Source organism: Oncorhynchus kisutch, linkage group LG15, assembly GCF_002021735.2.
Source record: "Oncorhynchus kisutch isolate 150728-3 linkage group LG15, Okis_V2, whole genome shotgun sequence".
Classification (NCBI taxonomy): Eukaryota; Metazoa; Chordata; class Actinopteri; order Salmoniformes; family Salmonidae; genus Oncorhynchus; species Oncorhynchus kisutch.
Window position 1 is genome coordinate 92898384 of NC_034188.2, and position 20803 is coordinate 92919186.

Genomic DNA, 20803 nt, shown 5'->3' on the forward strand with positions numbered 1-20803 from the left:
GAAAAAAATTCAGTCTTTCGATGTGCAAAACTGATCGAGACATACCCCAAGCGACTTACAGCTGTAATCGCAGCTAAAGGTGGCCTTACAAAGTATTAACTTATGGGGGCTGAATCATTTTGCACGCCCAATTTTTCAGTTTTTGATTTGTTAAAAAAGTTTGAAATATCCAATAAATGTCATTCCACTTCATGATTTTGTCCCACTTGTTGTTAATTCTTCACAAAAAATACAGTTTTATATCTTTATGTTTGAAGCCTGAAATGTGGCAAAAGGTCGCAAAGTTCAAGGGGGCCGAATAATTTCGCAAGGCACTGTATCTGTACAAGGTGCGTCTCCGACTACCTCAGGAAGATGGAATCAAAATCAGATCACAATTGATTGTCTACACCGGTTTAAAAATGTGTACACAATCACAATGTGGACAAGATCAGGACAATGGACTCATGTTAGACGCAGGTATAAACAGGGCTTATGATAGAGCAGTGACTTCCTGTCCAGTACCTCATGCATGGCATCCATGAGCTTGGTGAGATGATAGAAGCGTTGAGAGGAGGCCACCATGCCTCTCTCCTTCAGATGGATAGCCTTGGTCAGCTCCCGAATGTAGTTCTGTCTCATCTCCTCAAACTGGGCCTGGCTCTTTAAACCCTCCAATGGAACTACGGAGAGAGAGAGAGAGACCAGGGACAATGGGTCATCAACCCGGAAACAAAATGTCTTCGTCCAAATGGCACCCTATTCCCTGTATTGAGCACTACTTTTAATCAGGGTCCATAGGCATCCGGTCCACTATATAGGGAATAGGGTACCATTTGGGATGTATCCTATATTTTAGACATGGAAGGTCAGACTGCTCTGAACTCTAATTCACAGAGATGTTACTGTAGGTCCAATGCAGCTGTTTTTATCTGAACATCAAGTCATTTCTGGGTAACAATTAAGTTCCGTACCGTGATTGTTTTCAATCTTAAAATGAACTAATTTACCACACGGCGATGTCAACATGGTGGGCCAATAATTCATCCCATCAAAACAGGCAAGAATTTCAGGCAGTCTTTTCAAACAGCTCCTACCCTACAAGGGGATTTATTATCATGTTCACAATTTCACAGTATTATTCCAACATCATAGTGTTCAAATATACATAAAACACAGATAAATGACTGCACTGGGCCTTTTAATAGTCTCGCATCATTTCAATATAAATGGACCATTAGACTAAGAATTATTATATTTCTTGAGGTAATATTATTTTACACATGAGTGAGCAAATATGCAGTGTAAATATGCAGTGTAAATATGTAGTGTAAAATATGCAGTGTAAATATGCAGTGTGAAATATGTAGTGTAAATATGCAGTGTAATTATGCAGTGTGAAGATACAGTGTAAATACGCAGTGTAATTATGCAGTGTAAATATACAGTGTGAAATATGTAGTGTAAATGTGCAGTGTAATTATGCAGTGTGAAATATGCAGTGTAAATATGCAGTGTAATTATGCAGGGTAAATATACAGTGTGAAATATATAGTGTAAGTATGCAGTGTAATTATGCAGTGTGAAGATGCAGTGTAAAAATGCAGTGTAATTATGCAGTGTAAATATACAGTGTGAAATATGTAGTGTAAATGTGCAGTGTAATTATGCAGTGTGAAGATGCAGTGTAAATACGCAGTGTAATTATGCAGTGTGAAGATACAGTGTAAATACGCAGTGTAAATATGCAGTGTAATTATGTAGTGTAAATATGCAGTGTAATTATGCAGTGTAAATATGCAGTGTAAATATGCAGTGTAATTATGCAGTGTGAAGATACAGTGTAAATACGCAGTGTAAATATACAGTGTGAAGATGCAGTGTAAATATGCAGTGTAATTATGCAGTGTAAATATGCAGTGTAATTATGCAGTGTGAAGATACAGTGTAAATACGCAGTGTAAATATACAGTGTGAAATTTCCAGTGTAAATATGCAGCCACAAAAACCTACTATGTGTTCCAGGGAGTACCAGGGAGAAAGTGACAGAGACAGTGACATAAATAGTGACAATTTGTTTTTGTTTTTTTAGGCTTACAACATCACTGTCCGTGTGCCATGTGTTTAACTTCATCTTTATCTTAATCGTGATTTTACTTTAATTTAATAACTTTGTGGATATATCAACTACTCTCATAAAATGTGTTTTTACGTTTTATAGAATTAAAGTGGGTGTCCCTTTGGATTTCTTGAGACCTGACCATGAACTTGTTTTCCATGGCTTCAGTCTCTGTTCATGTAAAGGTCAATGTAAAACTGTTACTTAATAACAGCTGCTTCATAAATCCTGCCTTGTCCCAGTTCACCTTTTTCCCAGTTCAACAACACATTATGAAACACTGTATATTTCTGGTGGCAATATATGTGTCCCAGATGGAACTCTGTTCCCTATATAGTATGTTACTTCCGACCAGAGCCATATGGGCTATGTGGGACAGGGCACCATTTAGGACAGAGACAATAGTGTAACCAAGACATTACCAACTGCTTCAGATGTCTTCTGTTTGTTCTTATTTGATCCTAACAGAAGTCTGTGGGCCAGAAGAGGTAGCGTAGGGTTCATCAGTCAATTGAATGTTTTAAAGAGGAAGTGGTAGTGTGTTGTGTTTACCAGTGTTGAGAATCATGATGGCTTTCATACAGAGGAACTCCTCTTTGGTGACTTGGAGGCTGGTAAACTCCTGAGGGATGAACTGCATGGCCAGACACAGATCATATATGGGAGATCTCCTCATACGATCCCTGGGAGACAATTACAATATTCATATTTAGATATATCAAAGTGGGATTTTATTGTTTTAACTAAATAGTTGGATAAGTGAAAACAATTTTTTTTTATTCAATGCCGATTTTAAATATAGAACATTAACACAACTTACTGGCTAAGGATAAGATCAGGAGCGAAGTATAAGTATTCACTGGTGACATTCTGGAAAGATCTCCAGCCCAGAGAGAACACCATTAGGTTCATCCAGGAGTATTGGATGAGTGTCATCTGGTCGTTGATGTGGAGGCTACGGAACCCTGTCAACAAACCAGAGAAAAGAATATGTGAATGTTTTCAAGAAAGCTTGTTTTACTTGCAATGACTGTGATATGTGGTTGTTTTTGACCTGCCTTACCTGTGTTGTTTTTCACCTGCCTTACCTGTGTTGTTTTTCACCTGCCTTACCTGTTGTTTTTCACCTGCCTTACCTGTGTTGTTTTCACCTGCCTTACCTGTGTTGTTTTGACCTGCCTTACTTGTGTTGTTTTTGACCTGCCTTACCTGTGTTGTTTTTGACCTGCCTTACCTGTGTTGTTTTGACCTGCCTTACCTGTGTTGTTTTTGACCTGCCTTACCTGTGTTGTTTTTGACCTGCCTTACCTGTGTTGTTTTGACCTGCCTTACTTGTGTTGTTTTTGACCTGCCTTACTTGAATGTAAGTCACTCCGGATAAGAGTGTCTGCTAAATAAGCAAAACATCAATGGAAAAAGGCTCTGCTAAATGACCAAAACATCAATGGAAAAAGGCTCTGCTAAATGACCAAAACATCAATGGGAAAAGGCTCTGCTAAATGACCAAAACATCAATGGGAAAAGGCTCTGCTAAATGACCAAAACATCAATGGGAAAAGGCTCTGCTAAATGACCAAAACATCAATGGGAAAAGGCTCTGCTAAATGACCAAAATATCAATGGGAAAAGGCTCTGCTAAATGACCAAAACATCAATGGGAAAAGGCTCTGCTAAATGACCAAAACATCAATGGGAAAAGGCTCTGCTAAATGACCAAAACATCAATGGGAAAAGGCTCTGCTAAATGACCAAAACATCAATGGGAAAAGGCTCTGCTAAATGACCAAAACATCAATGGGAAAAGGCTCTGCTAAATGACCAAAACATCAATGGGAAAAGGCTCTGCTAAATGACCAAAACATCAATGGGAAAAGGCTCTGCTAAATGACCAAAACATCAATGGGAAAAGGCTCTGCTAAATGACCAAAACATCAATGGGAAAAAGGCTCTGCTAAATGACCAAAACATCAATGGGAAAAGGCTCTGCTAAATGACCAAAACATCAATGGGAAAAGGCTCTGCTAAATGACCAAAACATCAATGGGAAAAGGCTCTGCTAAATGACCAAAACATCAATCGGAAAAGGCTCTGCTAAATGACCAAAACATCAATGGGAAAAGGCTCTGCTAAATGACCAAAACATCAATGGGAAAAGGCTCTGCTAAATGACCAAAACATCAATGGGAAAAGGCTCTGCTAAATGACCAAAACACCAATGGGAAAAGGCTCTGCTAAATGACCAAAACATCAATGGGAAAAGGCTCTGCTAAATGACCAAACATCAATGGGAAAAGGCTCTGCTAAATGACCAAAACATCAATGGGAAAAGGCTCTGCTAAATGACCAAAACATCAATGGGAAAAGTAGGAAGAATAACCTTTATATATCTACTGTCATTTGAGTTGAAATGGTTCATTACCTCTATTCATATATAAAGTATCTACTGTCATTTAAGTTGACATTTTTTATTACATATCATCAAATCAAACTTTATTAGTCACATGCGCCGAACACAACAAGTGTAGACTTTACCGTGAAATGCTGACTGACAAGCCCTTAACCAACAGTGCAGTACAAGAAAAGTTAAGAGAGTATTTACCAAATAGACTAAAGTAAAAAATAAGAATAAACAGTAACAAAATAAGAATAACAATAACGAGGCTATATACAGGGGGTACCGGTACAGAGTCAATGTGGAGGCTATATACAGGGGGTACCGGTACAGAGTCAATGTGGAGGCTATATACAGGGGGTACCGGTACAGAGTCAATGTGGAGACTATATACAGGGGTACCGGTACAGAGTCAATGTGGAGACTATATACAGGGGGTACCGGTACAGAGTCAATGTGGAGGCTATATACAGGGGGTACCGGTACAGAGTCAATGTGGAGGCTATATACAGGGGGTACCGGTACAGAGTCAATGTGGACACTATATACAGGGGGTACCGTTACAGAGTCAATGTGGAGGCTATATACAGGGGGTACCGGTACAGAGTCAATGTGTAGGCTATATCAGGGGGTACCGGTACAGAGTCATGTGGAGACTATATACAGGGGGTACCGGTACAGAGTCAATGTGGAGGCTATATACAGGGGGTACCGGTACAGAGTCAATGTGGAGGCTATATACAGGGGGTACCGGTACAGAGTCAGTGTGGAGGCTATATACAGGGTGTTACGGTACAGAGTCAATGTGGAGGCTATATACAGGGGGTACCGGTACAGAGTCAATGTGGAGGCTATATACAGGGGGTACCGTACAGAGTCAATGTGGAGGCTATATACAGGTGGTACCGGTACAGAGTCAGTGTGGAGGCTATATACAGGGTGTTACGGTACAGAGTTAATGTGGAGGCTATATACAGGGGTACCGGTACAGAGTCAATGTGGAGGGCTATATCAGGGGGTACCGTACAGAGTTAATGTGGAGGCTATATACAGGGTATTACGGTACAGAGTCAATGTGGAGGCTATATACAGGGGGTACCGGTACAGAGTCAATGTGGAGGCTATATACAGGGGGTACCGGTACAGAGTCAATGTGGAGGCTATATACAGGTGGTACCGGTACAGAGTCAATGTGAAGACTATATACAGGGGTTACCGGTACAGAGTCAATGTGGAGGCTATATACAGGGGGTACCGGTACAGAGTCAGTGTGGAGGCTATATACAGGGGGTACTGGTACAGAGTCAATGTGGAGGCTATATACAGCGGGTACCGGTACAGAGTCAATGTGGAGGCTATAATACAGGTGGTACCGGTACCAGAGTCAATGTGGAGACTATATACAGGGTGTTACGGTACAGAGTCAATGTGGAGGCTATATACAGGGGGTACCGGTACAGAGTCAATGTGGAGGCTATATACAGGGGTACCGTACAGAGTCAATGTGGAGGCTATATACAGGGGGTACCGGTACAGAGTCAATGTGGAGACTATATACAGGGGGTACCGGTACAGAGTCAATGTGGAGACTATATACAGGGGGGTACCGGTACAGAGTCAATGTGGGAGACTATATACAGGGTGTTACGGTACAGAGTCAATGTGGAGACTATATACAGGGGGGTACCGGTACAGAGTCAATGTGGAGGCTATATACAGGGGGTACCGGTACAGAGTCATGTGGAGGATATATACAGGGGGTACCGGTACAGAGTCAATGTGGAGGCTATATACAGGGGGTACCGGTACAGAGTCAATGTGGAGGCTATATACAGGGGGTACTGGTACGAGTCAATGTGGAGGCTATATACAGGGGTACCGGTACAGAGTCAATGTGGAGGCTATATACAGGTGGTACCGGTACAGTGTCAATGTGGAGGCTATATACAGGGGGGTACCAGTACATAGTCAATGAATGTGGAGGCTATATACAGGGTGGTACCGGTACGAGACGTCATGTGGAGGCTATATACAGGGGGGTACCAGGTACAGAGTCAATGTGGAGGCTATATACAGGTGGTACCGGTACAGAGTCAATGTGAAGACTATATACAGGGGGTACCGGTACAGAGTCAATGTGGAGGCTATATACAGGGGTAACTGGTACAGAGTCCATGTGAGGCTATATACAGGTGGTTAACGTACAGAGTCAATGTGGAGGACTATATACAGGGTGTTACGGTACAGAGTCAATGTGGAGGCTATATACAGGGGGTACCGGTACAAGAGTCAATGTGGAGGCTATATACATGGGGTTAACGGGTACAGAGTCAATGTGGAGGCTATATACAGGGGGTACCGGTACAGAGTCAATGTGGAGGCTATATACAGGGGGTACCGGTACAGAGTCAATGTGGAGGCTATATACAGGGGGTACCGGTACAGAGTCAATGTGGAGGCTATATACAGGGGGTACCGGTACAGAGTCAATGTGGAGGCTATATACAGGGGGTACCGGTACAGAGTCAATGTGGAGGCTATATACAGGGGGTACCGGTACAGAGTCAATGTGGAGGCTATATACAGGGGGTACCGGTACAGAGTCAATGTGGAGGCTATATACAGGGGGTACCGGTACAGAGTCAATGTGGAGGCTATATACAGGGGTACCGGTACAGAGTCAATGTGGAGGCTATATACAGGGGGTACCGGTACAGAGTCAATGTGGAGGCTATATACAGGGGGTACCGGTACAGAGTCAATGTGGAGGCTATATACAGGGGGTACCGGTACAGAGTCAATGTGGAGGCTATATACAGGGGTACCGGTACAGAGTCAATGTGGAGGCTATATACAGGGGGTACCGGTACAGAGTCAATGTGGAGGCTATATACAGGGGTACGGTACAGAGTCAATGTGGAGGCTATATACAGGGGGTACGGTACAGAGTCAATGTGGAGGCTATATACAGGGGGTACCGGTACAGAGTCAATGTGGAGGCTATATACAGGGGGTACCGGTACAGAGTCAATGTGGAGGCTATATACAGGGGGTACCGGTACAGAGTCAATGTGGAGGCTATATACAGGGGGTACCGGTACAGAGTCAATGTGGAGGCTATATACAGGGGGTACCGGTACAGAGTCAATGTGGAGGCTATATACAGGGGGTACCGGTACAGAGTCAATGTGGAGGCTATATACAGGGGGTACCGGTACAGAGTCAATGTGGAGGCTATATACAGGGGGTACCGGTACAGAGTCAATGTGGAGGCTATATACAGGGGGTACCGGTACAGAGTCAATGTGGAGGCTATATACAGGGGTACCGGTACAGAGTCAATGTGGAGGCTATATACAGGGGGTACCGGTACAGAGTCAATGTGGAGGCTATATACAGGGGGTACCGGTACAGAGTCAATGTGGAGGCTATATACAGGGGGTACCGGTACAGAGTCAATGTGGAGGCTATATACAGGGGGTACCGGTACAGAGTCAATGTGGAGGCTATATACAGGGGTACCGGTACAGAGTCAATGTGGAGGCTATATACAGGGGGTACCGGTACAGAGTCAATGTGGAGGCTATATACAGGGGGTACCGGTACAGAGTCAATGTGGAGGCTATATACAGGGGGTACCGGTACAGAGTCAATGTGGAGGCTATATACAGGGGGTACCGGTACAGAGTCAATGTGGAGGCTATATACAGGGGTACCGGTACAGAGTCAATGTGGAGGCTATATACAGGTGGTACCGGTACAGAGTCAATGTGGAGGCTATATACAGGGGGTACCGGTACAGAGTCAATGTGGAGGCTATATACAGGGGGTACCGGTACAGAGTCAATGTGGAGGCTATATACAGGGGGTACCGTACAGAGTCAATGTGGAGGCTATATACAGGGGGTACCGGTACAGAGTCAATGTGGAGGCTATATACAGGGGGTACCGGTACAGAGTCAATGTGGAGGCTATATACAGGGGTACCGGTACAGAGTCAATGTGGAGGCTATATACAGGGGGTACCGGTACAGAGTCAATGTGGAGGCTATATACAGGGGGTACCGGTACAGAGTCAATGTGGAGGCTATATACAGGGGGTACCGGTACAGAGTCAATGTGGAGGCTATATGCAGGGGGTACGGTACAGAGTCAATGTGGAGGCTATATACAGGGGGTACGGTACAGAGTCAATGTGGAGGCTATATACAGGGGTACCGGTACAGAGTCAATGTGGAGGCTATATACAGGGGGTACGGTACAGAGTCAATGTGGAGGCTATATACAGGGGGTACCGGTACAGAGTCAATGTGGAGGCTATATACAGGGGGTACGGTACAGAGTCAATGTGGAGGCTATATACAGGGGTACCGGTACAGAGTCAATGTGGAGGCTATATACAGGGGTACCGGTACAGAGTCAATGTGGAGGCTATATACAGGGTTACGGTACAGAGTCAATGTGGAGGCTATATACAGGGGGTACCGGTACAGAGTCAATGTGGAGGCTATATACAGGGGGTACCGGTACAGAGTCAATGTGGAGGCTATATACAGGGGGTACCGGTACAGAGTCAATGTGGAGGCTATATACAGGGGGTACCGGTACAGAGTCAATGTGGAGGCTATATACAGGGGGTACCGGTACAGAGTCAATGTGGAGGCTATATACAGGGGGTACGGTACAGAGTCAATGTGGAGGCTATATACAGGGGTACCGGTACAGAGTCAATGTGGAGGCTATATACAGGGGGTACCGGTACAGAGTCAATGTGGAGGCTATATACAGGGGGTACCGGTACAGAGTCAATGTGGAGGCTATATACAGGGGGTACGGTACAGAGTCAATGTGGAGGCTATATACAGGGGGTACGGTACAGAGTCAATGTGGAGGCTATATACAGGGGTACCGGTACAGAGTCAATGTGGAGGCTATATACAGGGGGTACCGGTACAGAGTCAATGTGGAGGCTATATACAGGGGGTACCGGTACAGAGTCAATGTGGAGGCTATATACAGGGGTACCGGTACAGAGTCAATGTGGAGGCTATATACAGGGGGTACCGGTACAGAGTCAATGTGGAGGCTATATACAGGGGGTACCGGTACAGAGTCAATGTGGAGGCTATATACAGGGGGTACCGGTACAGAGTCAATGTGGAGGCTATATACAGGGGGTACCGGTACAGAGTCAATGTGGAGGCTATATACAGGGGGTACCGGTACAGAGTCAATGTGGAGGCTATATACAGGGGTACCGGTACAGAGTCAATGTGGAGGCTATATACAGGGGTACCGGTACAGAGTCAATGTGGAGGCTATATACAGGGGGTACCGGTACAGAGTCAATGTGGAGGCTATATACAGGGGTACCGGTACAGAGTCAATGTGGAGGCTATATACAGGGGTACCGGTACAGAGTCAATGTGGAGGCTATATACAGGGGGTACCGGTACAGAGTCAATGTGGAGGCTATATACAGGGGGTACCGGTACAGAGTCAATGTGGAGGCTATATACAGGGGTACCGGTACAGAGTCAATGTGGAGGCTATATACAGGGGGTACCGGTACAGAGTCAATGTGGAGGCTATATACAGGGGGTACGGTACAGAGTCAATGTGGAGGCTATATACAGGGGTACCGGTACAGAGTCAATGTGGAGGCTATATACAGGGGGTACCGGTACAGAGTCAATGTGGAGGCTATATACAGGGGGTACCGGTACAGAGTCAATGTGGAGGCTATATACAGGGGGTACCGGTACAGAGTCAATGTGGAGGCTATATACAGGGGGTACCGGTACAGAGTCAATGTGGAGGCTATATACAGGGGTACCGGTACAGAGTCAATGTGGAGGCTATATACAGGGGGTACCGGTACAGAGTCAATGTGGAGGCTATATACAGGGGGTACCGGTACAGAGTCAATGTGGAGGCTATATACAGGGGGTACGGTACAGAGTCAATGTGGAGGCTATATACAGGGGGTACGGTACAGAGTCAATGTGGAGGCTATATACAGGGGGTACCGGTACAGAGTCAATGTGGAGGCTATATACAGGGGGTACCGGTACAGAGTCAATGTGGAGGCTATATACAGGGGGTACCGGTACAGAGTCAATGTGGAGGCTATATACAGGGGTACGGTACAGAGTCAATGTGGAGGCTATATACAGGGGGTACCGGTACAGAGTCAATGTGGAGGCTATATACAGGGGGTACCGGTACAGAGTCAATGTGGAGGCTATATACAGGGGGTACCGGTACAGAGTCAATGTGGAGGCTATATACAGGGGGTACCGGTACAGAGTCAATGTGGAGGCTATATACAGGGGGTACCGGTACAGAGTCAATGTGGAGGCTATATACAGGGGGTACCGGTACAGAGTCAATGTGGAGGCTATATACAGGGGGTACCGGTACAGAGTCAATGTGGAGGCTATATACAGGAGTAAACCCAGTACAGAGTCAATGTGGAGGGCTATTATACAGGGGGCTACTGGTACAGAGTCAGTGTGGAGGGCTATATACAGGGGGTACTGGTACAGAGTCAATGTGGAGGCATATAGTACAGGGGGGTACTGGTGACAGGAGTCCAAATGTCGGAGGACTATTATACAGGGGGTACTGGTACAGAGTCAATGTTGGAGGCTATATACAGGGGGTACTGGTACAGAGTCAGTGTGGAGGCTATATACCAGGGGGTACTGGGTACAGAGTCAATGTGGTAGGGCTATATACAGGGGGTACTGGTAACAGAGTCAAATGTTGGAGGCCTATATACAGGGGGTACGGGTACAGAGTCAATGTGGAGGCTATATACAGGGGGTACCGGTACAGAGTCAGTTTGGTGGAGGCTATATACAGGCCGGGTACTGGTTACAGAGTCCAATTGTGGAGGTACTATATACAGGGAGTTACCTGGTACTACAGAGTCAATGTGGCAGGCGATATACAGGGCGTGAGTGGTTACCTGGGTACAGAGTCAGTGGTTGTGAGGCTATATACAGGGTCTGTTACAGGGTTACAGGAGTCAATGTGAGAGGCTAATATACAGGGGGATACCCGTACAGAAGTCAATGTGAGGCTATATACAGGGGGTACCGGTTACAGAGTCAATGTGGAGGCTATATACAGGGGTACCGGTACAGAGTCAATGTGGAGGCTATATACAGGGGGTACCGGTACAGAGTCAATGTGGAGGCTATATACAGGGGGTACCGGTACAGAGTCAATGTGGAGGCTATATACAGGGGGTACCGGTACAGAGTCAATGTGGAGGCTATATACAGGGGGTACCGGTACAGAGTCAATGTGGAGGCTATATACAGGGGGTACCGGTACAGAGTCAATGTGGAGGCTATATACAGGGGGTACCGGTACAGAGTCAATGTGGAGGCTATATACAGGGGGTACCGGTACAGAGTCAATGTGGAGGCTATATACAGGGGGTACCGGTACAGAGTCAATGTGGAGGCTATATACAGGGGTACGGTACAGAGTCAATGTGGAGGCTATATACAGGGGGTACCGGTACAGAGTCAATGTGGAGGCTATATACAGGGGGTACCGGTACAGAGTCAATGTGGAGGCTATATACAGGGGGTACCGGTACAGAGTCAATGTGGAGGCTATATACAGGGGGTACCGGTACAGAGTCAATGTGGAGGCTATATACAGGGGGTACCGGTACAGAGTCAATGTGGAGGCTATATACAGGGGGTACCGGTACAGAGTCAATGTGGAGGCTATATACAGGGGGTACCGGTACAGAGTCAATGTGGAGGCTATATACAGGGGGTACCGGTACAGAGTCAATGTGGAGGCTATATACAGGGGGTACCGGTACAGAGTCAATGTGGAGGCTATATACAGGGGTACCGGTACAGAGTCAATGTGGAGGCTATATACAGGGGGTACCGGTACAGAGTCAATGTGGAGGCTATATACAGGGGGTACGGTACAGAGTCAATGTGGAGGCTATATACAGGGGGTACCGGTACAGAGTCAATGTGGAGGCTATATACAGGGGGTACGGTACAGAGTCAATGTGGAGGCTATATACAGGGGGTACCGGTACAGAGTCAATGTGGAGGCTATATACAGGGGGTACCGGTACAGAGTCAATGTGGAGGCTATATACAGGGTTGTACCTGGTTACAGAGTCAATTGTGGAGGCTCTTATACAGGGGTACGGTACAGGAGTCAATGTGGGAGGCTATATAACAGGGTGTACGGTACCGAGACAATTGTGGCGGCTATATACAGGGGGTACCGGTACAGAGTCAATGTGAGGCTATATGAAGGGGTGGGGGTGGTGGGGTACCGGTTACAGAGTCAATGTGTAGGCTATATACAGGGGGCTTTGGTCAGGGGTACGTACAGAAGTCAATGTGGAGGCTATATGCAGGGGTACGGTTACAGAGTCAATGTGGAGGCTATATACAGGAGGAGTAGAGTACAGGTACAGAGTCAATGTGGAGGCTATATACAGGGGGTACCGTACAGAGTCAGTTGTGGAGGCTATATACAGGGGGGTACTGGTACAGGAGTTCAATGTGGAGGCTATATACAGGGGGTACTGGTACAGAGTCAATGTGGAGGCTATATACAGGGGGTACGGTACAGAGTCAATGTGGAGGCTATATACAGGGGGTACTGGTACAGAGTCAATGTGGAGGCTATATACAGGGGGTACTGGTACGAGTCAATGTGGAGGCTATATACAGGGGGGTACTGGTACAGAGTCAATGTGGAGGCTATATCACAGGGGGTACCGGTAACAGAGTCAATGTGGAGGCGATATAAGGTGTACCGGTAGAGTCAGGTGGAGGCCCTATCTACAGGGGGTACTGGTACAGAGTCAATGTGGAGGCCTATATACATGCGGGTACCGGTACAGAGTCAGTGTGGAGCTATATACAGGGGGTATCCGGTACAGAGTCAATGTGGAGACTATATACAGGGGGTACCGGTAACATGAGTCAATATGGAGGCTATATACAGGGTGTTACGGTACAGAGTTCAATATGGAGGCTATATACAGGGTGTTACGGTACCAGAGTCAGTGTGCGAGGCTATATACAGGGTGTACCGGTACAGAATCAATGTGGGCTATATACAGGGGGGTACCGGTACAGAATCAATGTGGAGACTATATTACAGGGGGTACCGGTACAGATGTCAATGTGAGGCCTTATCTACAGGGGGTACCGGTACAGAGTCCAATTGTGGAGGCTATATACAGGGGGTTACTGGTACAGAGTCAATGTGGAGGCTATATACCGGGGGTACCGGTACAGAGTCAATGTGGAGGCTATATCAGGGGGTACCGGTACAGAGTAATGTGGGAAGGCTATATACAGGGTATATACGGTACAGAGTCAATGTGGAGGCTATATACAGGGGGTACCGGTACAGAGTCAATGTGGAGGCTATATACAGGGGGTACCGGTACAGAGTCAATGTGGAGGCTATATCAGGGGTACCGGTACAGAGTTAATGTGGAGGCTATATACAGGGTATTACGGTACAGAGTCAATGTGAAGGCTATATACAGGGGGTACCGGTACAGAGTCAATGTGGAGGCTATATACAGGGGGTACCGGTAAAGAGTCAATGTGGAGGCTATATACAGGGGGTACCGGTACAGAGTCAATGTGGAGGCTATATACAGGTGGTACCGGTACAAGAGTCATGTGGAGACTATATACAGGGTGTTACAGTACAGAGTCAATGTGGAGGCTATATACAGGGGGTACCGTACAGAGTCAATGTGGAGGCTATATACAGGGGGTACCCGGTTACAGATGTCAATGGGAGGCTATATACAGGGGGTACCGGTACAGAGTCAATGTGGGGCTATATACAGGGGGTACCGGTACAGAGTCAATGTGGAGGACTATATACAGGGGGTACCGGTACAGAGTCAATCTGGAGACTATATACAGGGGTACCGCGTACAGAGTCAATGTGGAGACTATATACAGGGTGTTACGGTACAGAGTCAATGTGGAGGACTATATACAGGGGGGTACCGGTACAGAGTCAATGTGGAGGCTATATACAGGGGGTTACCGGTACAGAGTCAATGTGGAGGATATATACAGGGGGTACCGGTACAGAGTCAATGTGGAGGCTATATACAGGGGGTACCGGTACAGAGTCAATGTGGAGGCCTATATACAGGGGGTACCGGTACAGAGTCAATGTGGAGGCTATATACAGGGTGTACTGGTACAGAGTCAATGTGGAGGCTATATCAGGGGGTACCGGTACAGAGTCAATGTGGAGGCTATATACAGGGGGTACCGGTACAGAGTCAATGTGGAGGCTATATACAGGGGGGTACCGGTACAGAGTCAATGTGGAGGCTATATACAGGGGGTACCGGTACAGAGTCAATGTGTAGGCTATATGCAGGGGGTACCGGTACAGAGTCAATGTGGAGGCTATATACAGGGTGTACCGGTACAGAGACATTGTGGAGGCTATATACAGGGTATTACAGTACAGAGTCAATGTGGAGGCTATATACAGGGGGTACCGGTACAGAGTCAATGTGGAGGCTATATACAGGGGGTACCGGTACAGAGTCAATGTGGAGGCTATATACAGGGGGTACCGGTACAGAGTCAGTGTGGAGGCTATATACAGGGGGTACCGGTACAGAGTCAATGTGGAGGCTATATACAGGGGGTATCGGTACAGAGTCAATGTGGAGGCTATATACAGGGGGTACCGGTACAGAGTCAATGTGGAGCCTATATACAGGGAGTACCAGTACAGAGTCAATGTGGAGGCTATATACAGGGGGTGCCGGTACAGAGTCAGTGTGGAGGCTATATACAGGGGGTACTGGTACAGAGTCAATGTGGAGGCTATATACAGGGGGTACTGGTACAGAGTCAATGTGGAGGCTATATACAGGGGGTACTGGTACAGAGTCAATGTGGAGGCTATATACAGGGGGTACTGGTACAGAGTCAGTGTGGAGGCTATATAGAGGGGGTACCGGTACAGAGTCAATGTGGAGGCTATATACAGGGGGTACCGGTACAGAGTCAGTGTGGAGGCTATATACAGGGGGCACCGGTACAGAGTCAGTGTGGAGGCTATATACAGGGGGTACCGGTACAGAGTCAGTGTGGAGGCTATATACAGGGGGTACCGGTACAGAGTCAGTGTGGATGCTATATACAGGGGGTACCGGTACAGAGTCAGTGTGGAGGCTATATACAGGGGGTACCGAGTCAATGTGGAGGCTAGTTGAGGTCATTTGTACATAGGTCGGGGTGAACTGACTATGCATAGATTTAAAAAACAACGAGTAGCAGCAGTGTACAAAAGGGGTAGAAGCTGTTGAGGAGCCTTTTGGTCCTAGACTTGATGCTTCGGCACCACTTGTGTGTGGTAGCAGAGAAAACAGTCTATAACTTGGGTGACTGGAGTCTCTGACAATTTTAGGGCTTTCCTCTGACACCGCCTGGTATATATGTCCTGGATGGCAGGAAGCTTGGCCCCAATGTACTGGGATGTACTGGGCCGTACGCACTACCCTCTGTAGCGCCAAATGATCAGATGCCGAGCAGTAGCCACACCAGGCAGTGATGCAACCGGTCAGGATGCTCTCGATGGTGCAGCTCTAAAACCTTTTGAGAATCTGGGGACCTATGCCAAACATTTTCAGTCTCCTGAGGGGGAACAGGTTTTGTCGTGCCCTCTTCACGACTCTCTTGGTATGTTTGGACCATGATAGTTTGTTGGTCATGTGGACACCAAAGGAATTTGAAACTCTTGACCCTCTCCACTACAGCCCCTTCGATGTTAATGGCGTCCTGTTTGGCCCGCCTTTTCCTGTAGTCCACGATCGGCTCCTTAGTCTTGCTCATACTGAGAGAGAGGTTGTTGTCCTGGCACCACACTGCCAGTTCTCGGACCTCCTCCCTATATGCCGTCTCATCGTTGTCGGTGACCACTGTTGTGTTGTCGGCAAACTTAACGATGGTGTTGGAGTCGTGTTTGGCCACTGGGGATGGTCTGGTGGTGTAGATATGTAGGTATTACAGACTCGGTCAGGAAGAGGTTGAAAATGTCAAGACACTTGACAGTTGGTCCGCGCATGCTTTGAGTACACGTCCTGGTAATCCGTCTGGCCCAGCTGCTTTTTGAATGTTGACCTGTTTAAAGGTTTTGTTCACATCGGCAACCAAGAGCCTTATCACACAGTCATCCAGAACAGCTGGTGCTCTCGTGCATGCTTCAGTGTTGCTTGCCTCGAAGTGAGCATAAAAGGCATTTAGCTCATCTGGTAGGCACGTGTCACTGGGCACGAGCCTATACAGTATTTAAACAGTATCTTCGGTCATTCATACGTATCTGCTGTCGTTTCAGTTTAAATGGTCCATTACCTTTATTCATACGTATCTGCTGTCATTTGAGTTTAAATGGTTCATTACCTTTATTCATACGCATCTGCTGTCATTTTAGATTAAATGGTTCATTACCTTTATTCATACGTATCTGCTGTCATTTTAGATTAAATGGTTCATTACCTTTATTCATACGTATCTGCTGTCATTTTAGTTTAAATGGTTCATTACCTTTATTCATACGTATCTGCTGTCATTTTAGTTCAAATGGTTAATTACCTTTATTCATACGCATCTGCTGTCATTTTAGTTTAAATGGTTCATTACCTTTATTCATACGTATCTGCTGTCATTTTAGTTTAAATGGTTCATTACCTTTATTCATACGTATCTGCTGTCATTTTAGTTTAAATGGTTCATTACCTTTATTCATACGTATCTGCTGTCATTTTAGTTTAAATGGTTCATTACCTTTATTCATACGTATCTGCTGTCATTTGAGTTTAAATGGTTCTTTACCTTTATTCATACGTATCTGCTGTCATTTGAGTTTAAATGGTTCATTACCTTTATTCATACGTATCTGCTGTCATTTTAGATTAAATGGTTCATTACCTTTATTCATACGTATCTGCTGTCAGTTTAGTTTAAATGGTTCATTACCTTTATTCATACGTATCTGCTGTCATTTTAGTTTAAATGGTTCATTACCTTTATTCATACTTACAATATCTACTGTCATTTGAGTTTAAATGGTCATTACCTTTATTCATACGTATCTGCTGTCATTTGAGTTGAGATGGTTTATTATGTAAATAACAACATTATAATCTTATCACGTTATTAACAAGAACAAGTTGTTCTGCTCCATTTGAAGTACATCAAGTGATGTGTATCAGAGTGTGAATGTAGTAACCTAGTGACTTAGTCACCCTAGTAACAGTCATACACCGTTGTAGACATATCACTACTGGTAGACATAATGGTAGATATATCACTACTGGTAGACATAATGGTAGCTATATCTCCGGACAACCATAATGGTAGCTATATCACTACTGGTCAACATAATGGTAGAAATACCACTACTGGTCAACATAATGGTAGATATATCACTACTGGTCAACCATAATGTTATATATATCACTACTGGTCAACCATAGTGGTCAATATATCACTACTGGTCAACCATAATGTTATATATATCACTACAGGTCAACCATAATGTTATATATATCACTACAGGTCAACATAATGGTAGATATATCACTACTGGTCAACCATAGTGGTCAATATATCACTACTGGTCAACCATAATGTTATATATATCACTACTGGTCAACCATAGTGGTCAATATATCACTACTGGTCAACCATAATGTTATATATATCACTACTGGTCAACCATAGTGGTCAATATATCACTACTGGTCAACCATAGTGGTCAATATATCACTACAGATATATCTCTGGTCAACCATAGTGGTCAATATATCACTACTGGTCAACCATAGTGGTCAATATATCACTACAGATATATCTCTGGTCAATCATAGTGGTAGATATATCTCTGGTCAACCATAGTGGTAGATATATCTCTGGTCAACCATAGTGGTAGATATATATCTGGTCAACCATAGTGGTAGATATATCACTACAGATATATCTCTGGTCAATCATAGTGGTAGATATATCTCTGGTCAACCATAGTGGTAGATATATCTCTGGTCAACCATAGTGGTAGATATATCTCTGGTCAACCATAGTGGTAGATATATATCTGGTCAACCATAGTGGTAGATATATCTCTGGTCAACCATAGTGGTAGATATATCTCTGGTCAACCATAGTGGTAGATATATCTCTGGTCAACCATAGTGGTAGATATATCTCTGGTCAACCATAGTGGTAGATATTACTCTGGTCAACCATAGTGGTAGATATATCTCTGGTCAACCATAGTGGTAGATATATCTCTGGTCAATCATAGTGGTAGATATATCTCTGGTCAACCATAGTGGTAGATATATCTCTGGTCAACCATAGTGGTAGATATATCTCTGTTCAACCATAGTGGTAGATATATCTCTGGTCAACCATAGTGGTAGATATATCTCTGGTCAACCATAATTGCTTTGCAGCTTTTGACTGGCTTGTATTTAATGGTGTGTGTTTCATGTTTCATAATAACAAATGTCAAATTAACTCTCCTTATGGGAACTAGCCTTCCCTTCCTGTCAAATCATGACCTCTCCTTATGGGAACTAACCTTCCCTCCCTGTCAAATCATTACCTCTCCTTATGGAACTAGCCTTCCCTTCCTGTCAAATCATGACCTCTCCTTATGGGAACTAGCCTTCCCTTCCTGTCAAATCATGACCTCTCCTTATGGGAACTAGCCTCCCCTTCCTGTCAAATCAGTACCTCTCCTTATAAGACTGGCCTTCCCTCCCTGTCAAATCATTACCTCTCCTTATGGGAACTAGCCTTCCCTTCCTGTCAAATCATTACCTCTCCTTATGGGAACTAGCCTCCCCTTCCTGTCAAATCAGTACCTCTCCTTATAAGACTGGCCTTCCCTCCCTGTCAAATCAGTACCTCTCCTTATAAGACTGGCCTTCCCTCCCTGTCAAATCATTACCTCTCCTTATGGGAACTAGCCTTCCCTTCCTGTCAAATCATTACCTCTCCTTATGGGAACTAGCCTCCCCTTCCTGTCAAATCAGTACCTCTCCTTATAAGACTGGCCTTCCCTCCCTGTCAAATCATTACCTCTCCTTATGGGAACTAGCCTTCCCTTCCTGTCAAATCATTACCTCTCCTTATGGGAACTAGCCTCCCCTTCCTGTCAAATCAGTACCTCTCCTTATAAGACTGGCCTTCCCTCCCTGTCAAATCATTACCTCTCCTTATGGGAACTAGCCTTCCCTCCCTGTCAAATCATTACCTCTCCTTATGGGAACTAGCCTTCCCTCCCTGTCAAATCAGTACCTCTCCTTATAAGACTGGCCTTCCCTCCCTGTCAAATCATTACCTCTCCTTATGGGAACTAGCCTTCCCTCCCTGCCAAATCATTACCTCTCCTTATGGGAACTAGCCTCCCCTTTCTTTGTTTTCAATCTTCGACTTATATTGATCATTTCATAGAAAGCAGGTAGCCTGAAATCCAGACCTGTTTGGTGCTAACATGCCACTCCTTGTACTTTCAGGATACAAACAAGGTTTGTGACATATTACTTGTGTTCTTCTTACATAGGTATTCTGTCCACAAATATTATCTTAAATGACATGACATACAGTATGGATCCTACATGACACGACATACAGTATGGATTCCACATGACATGACATACAGTATGGATTCTACATGACATGACATACAGTATGGATTCCACATGACATGACATACAGTATGGATTCTATATGACATGACATACAGTATGGATTCTATATGACATGACATACAGTATGGATTCTATATGACATGACATACACTATGGATTCTATATAAAATGACATACAGTATGGATTCTACATAACATGACATACAGTATGGATTCTACATGACATGACATACAGTATGGATTCTATATGACATGACATACAGTATGGATTCTATATGACATGATATACAGTATGGATTCTATATGACATACAGTATGGATTCTATATGACATGACATACAGTATGGATTCTATATGACACGACATACAGTATGGATTCTATATGACATGACATACAGTATGGATTCTATATGACATGACATACAGTATGGATTCTATATGACATAATATACAGTATGGATTCTACATGACACGACATACAGTATGGATTCTATATGACATGACATACAGTATGGATTCCACATGACATGACATACAGTATGGATTCTATATGACATGACATACAGTATAGATTATATATGACATGGGTGTTTAGGAG

General features: G+C 44.9%; 1 protein-coding gene across 2 annotated transcripts in view; it reads right to left on the reverse strand.

Annotated features, from left to right (window-relative positions):
• pgr (progesterone receptor) overlaps window positions 1-20803 on the reverse strand; it is a 46196-nt gene that overhangs the window by 3911 nt on the left and 21482 nt on the right. For both annotated transcript variants that reach the window (XR_004203224.1, XM_031791306.1), the window contains exons 6-8: window positions 2919-3063; window positions 2651-2781; window positions 505-662 (exon numbers count right to left, since the gene is read on the reverse strand). Coding sequence is in view for 1 of the 2 variants with exons in the window: in XM_031791306.1 (XP_031647166.1) it covers window positions 505-662; window positions 2651-2781; window positions 2919-3063 (434 nt within the window). In the remaining variant the exon portion in view is untranslated. The remainder of the gene's footprint in view (window positions 1-504; window positions 663-2650; window positions 2782-2918; window positions 3064-20803) is intronic.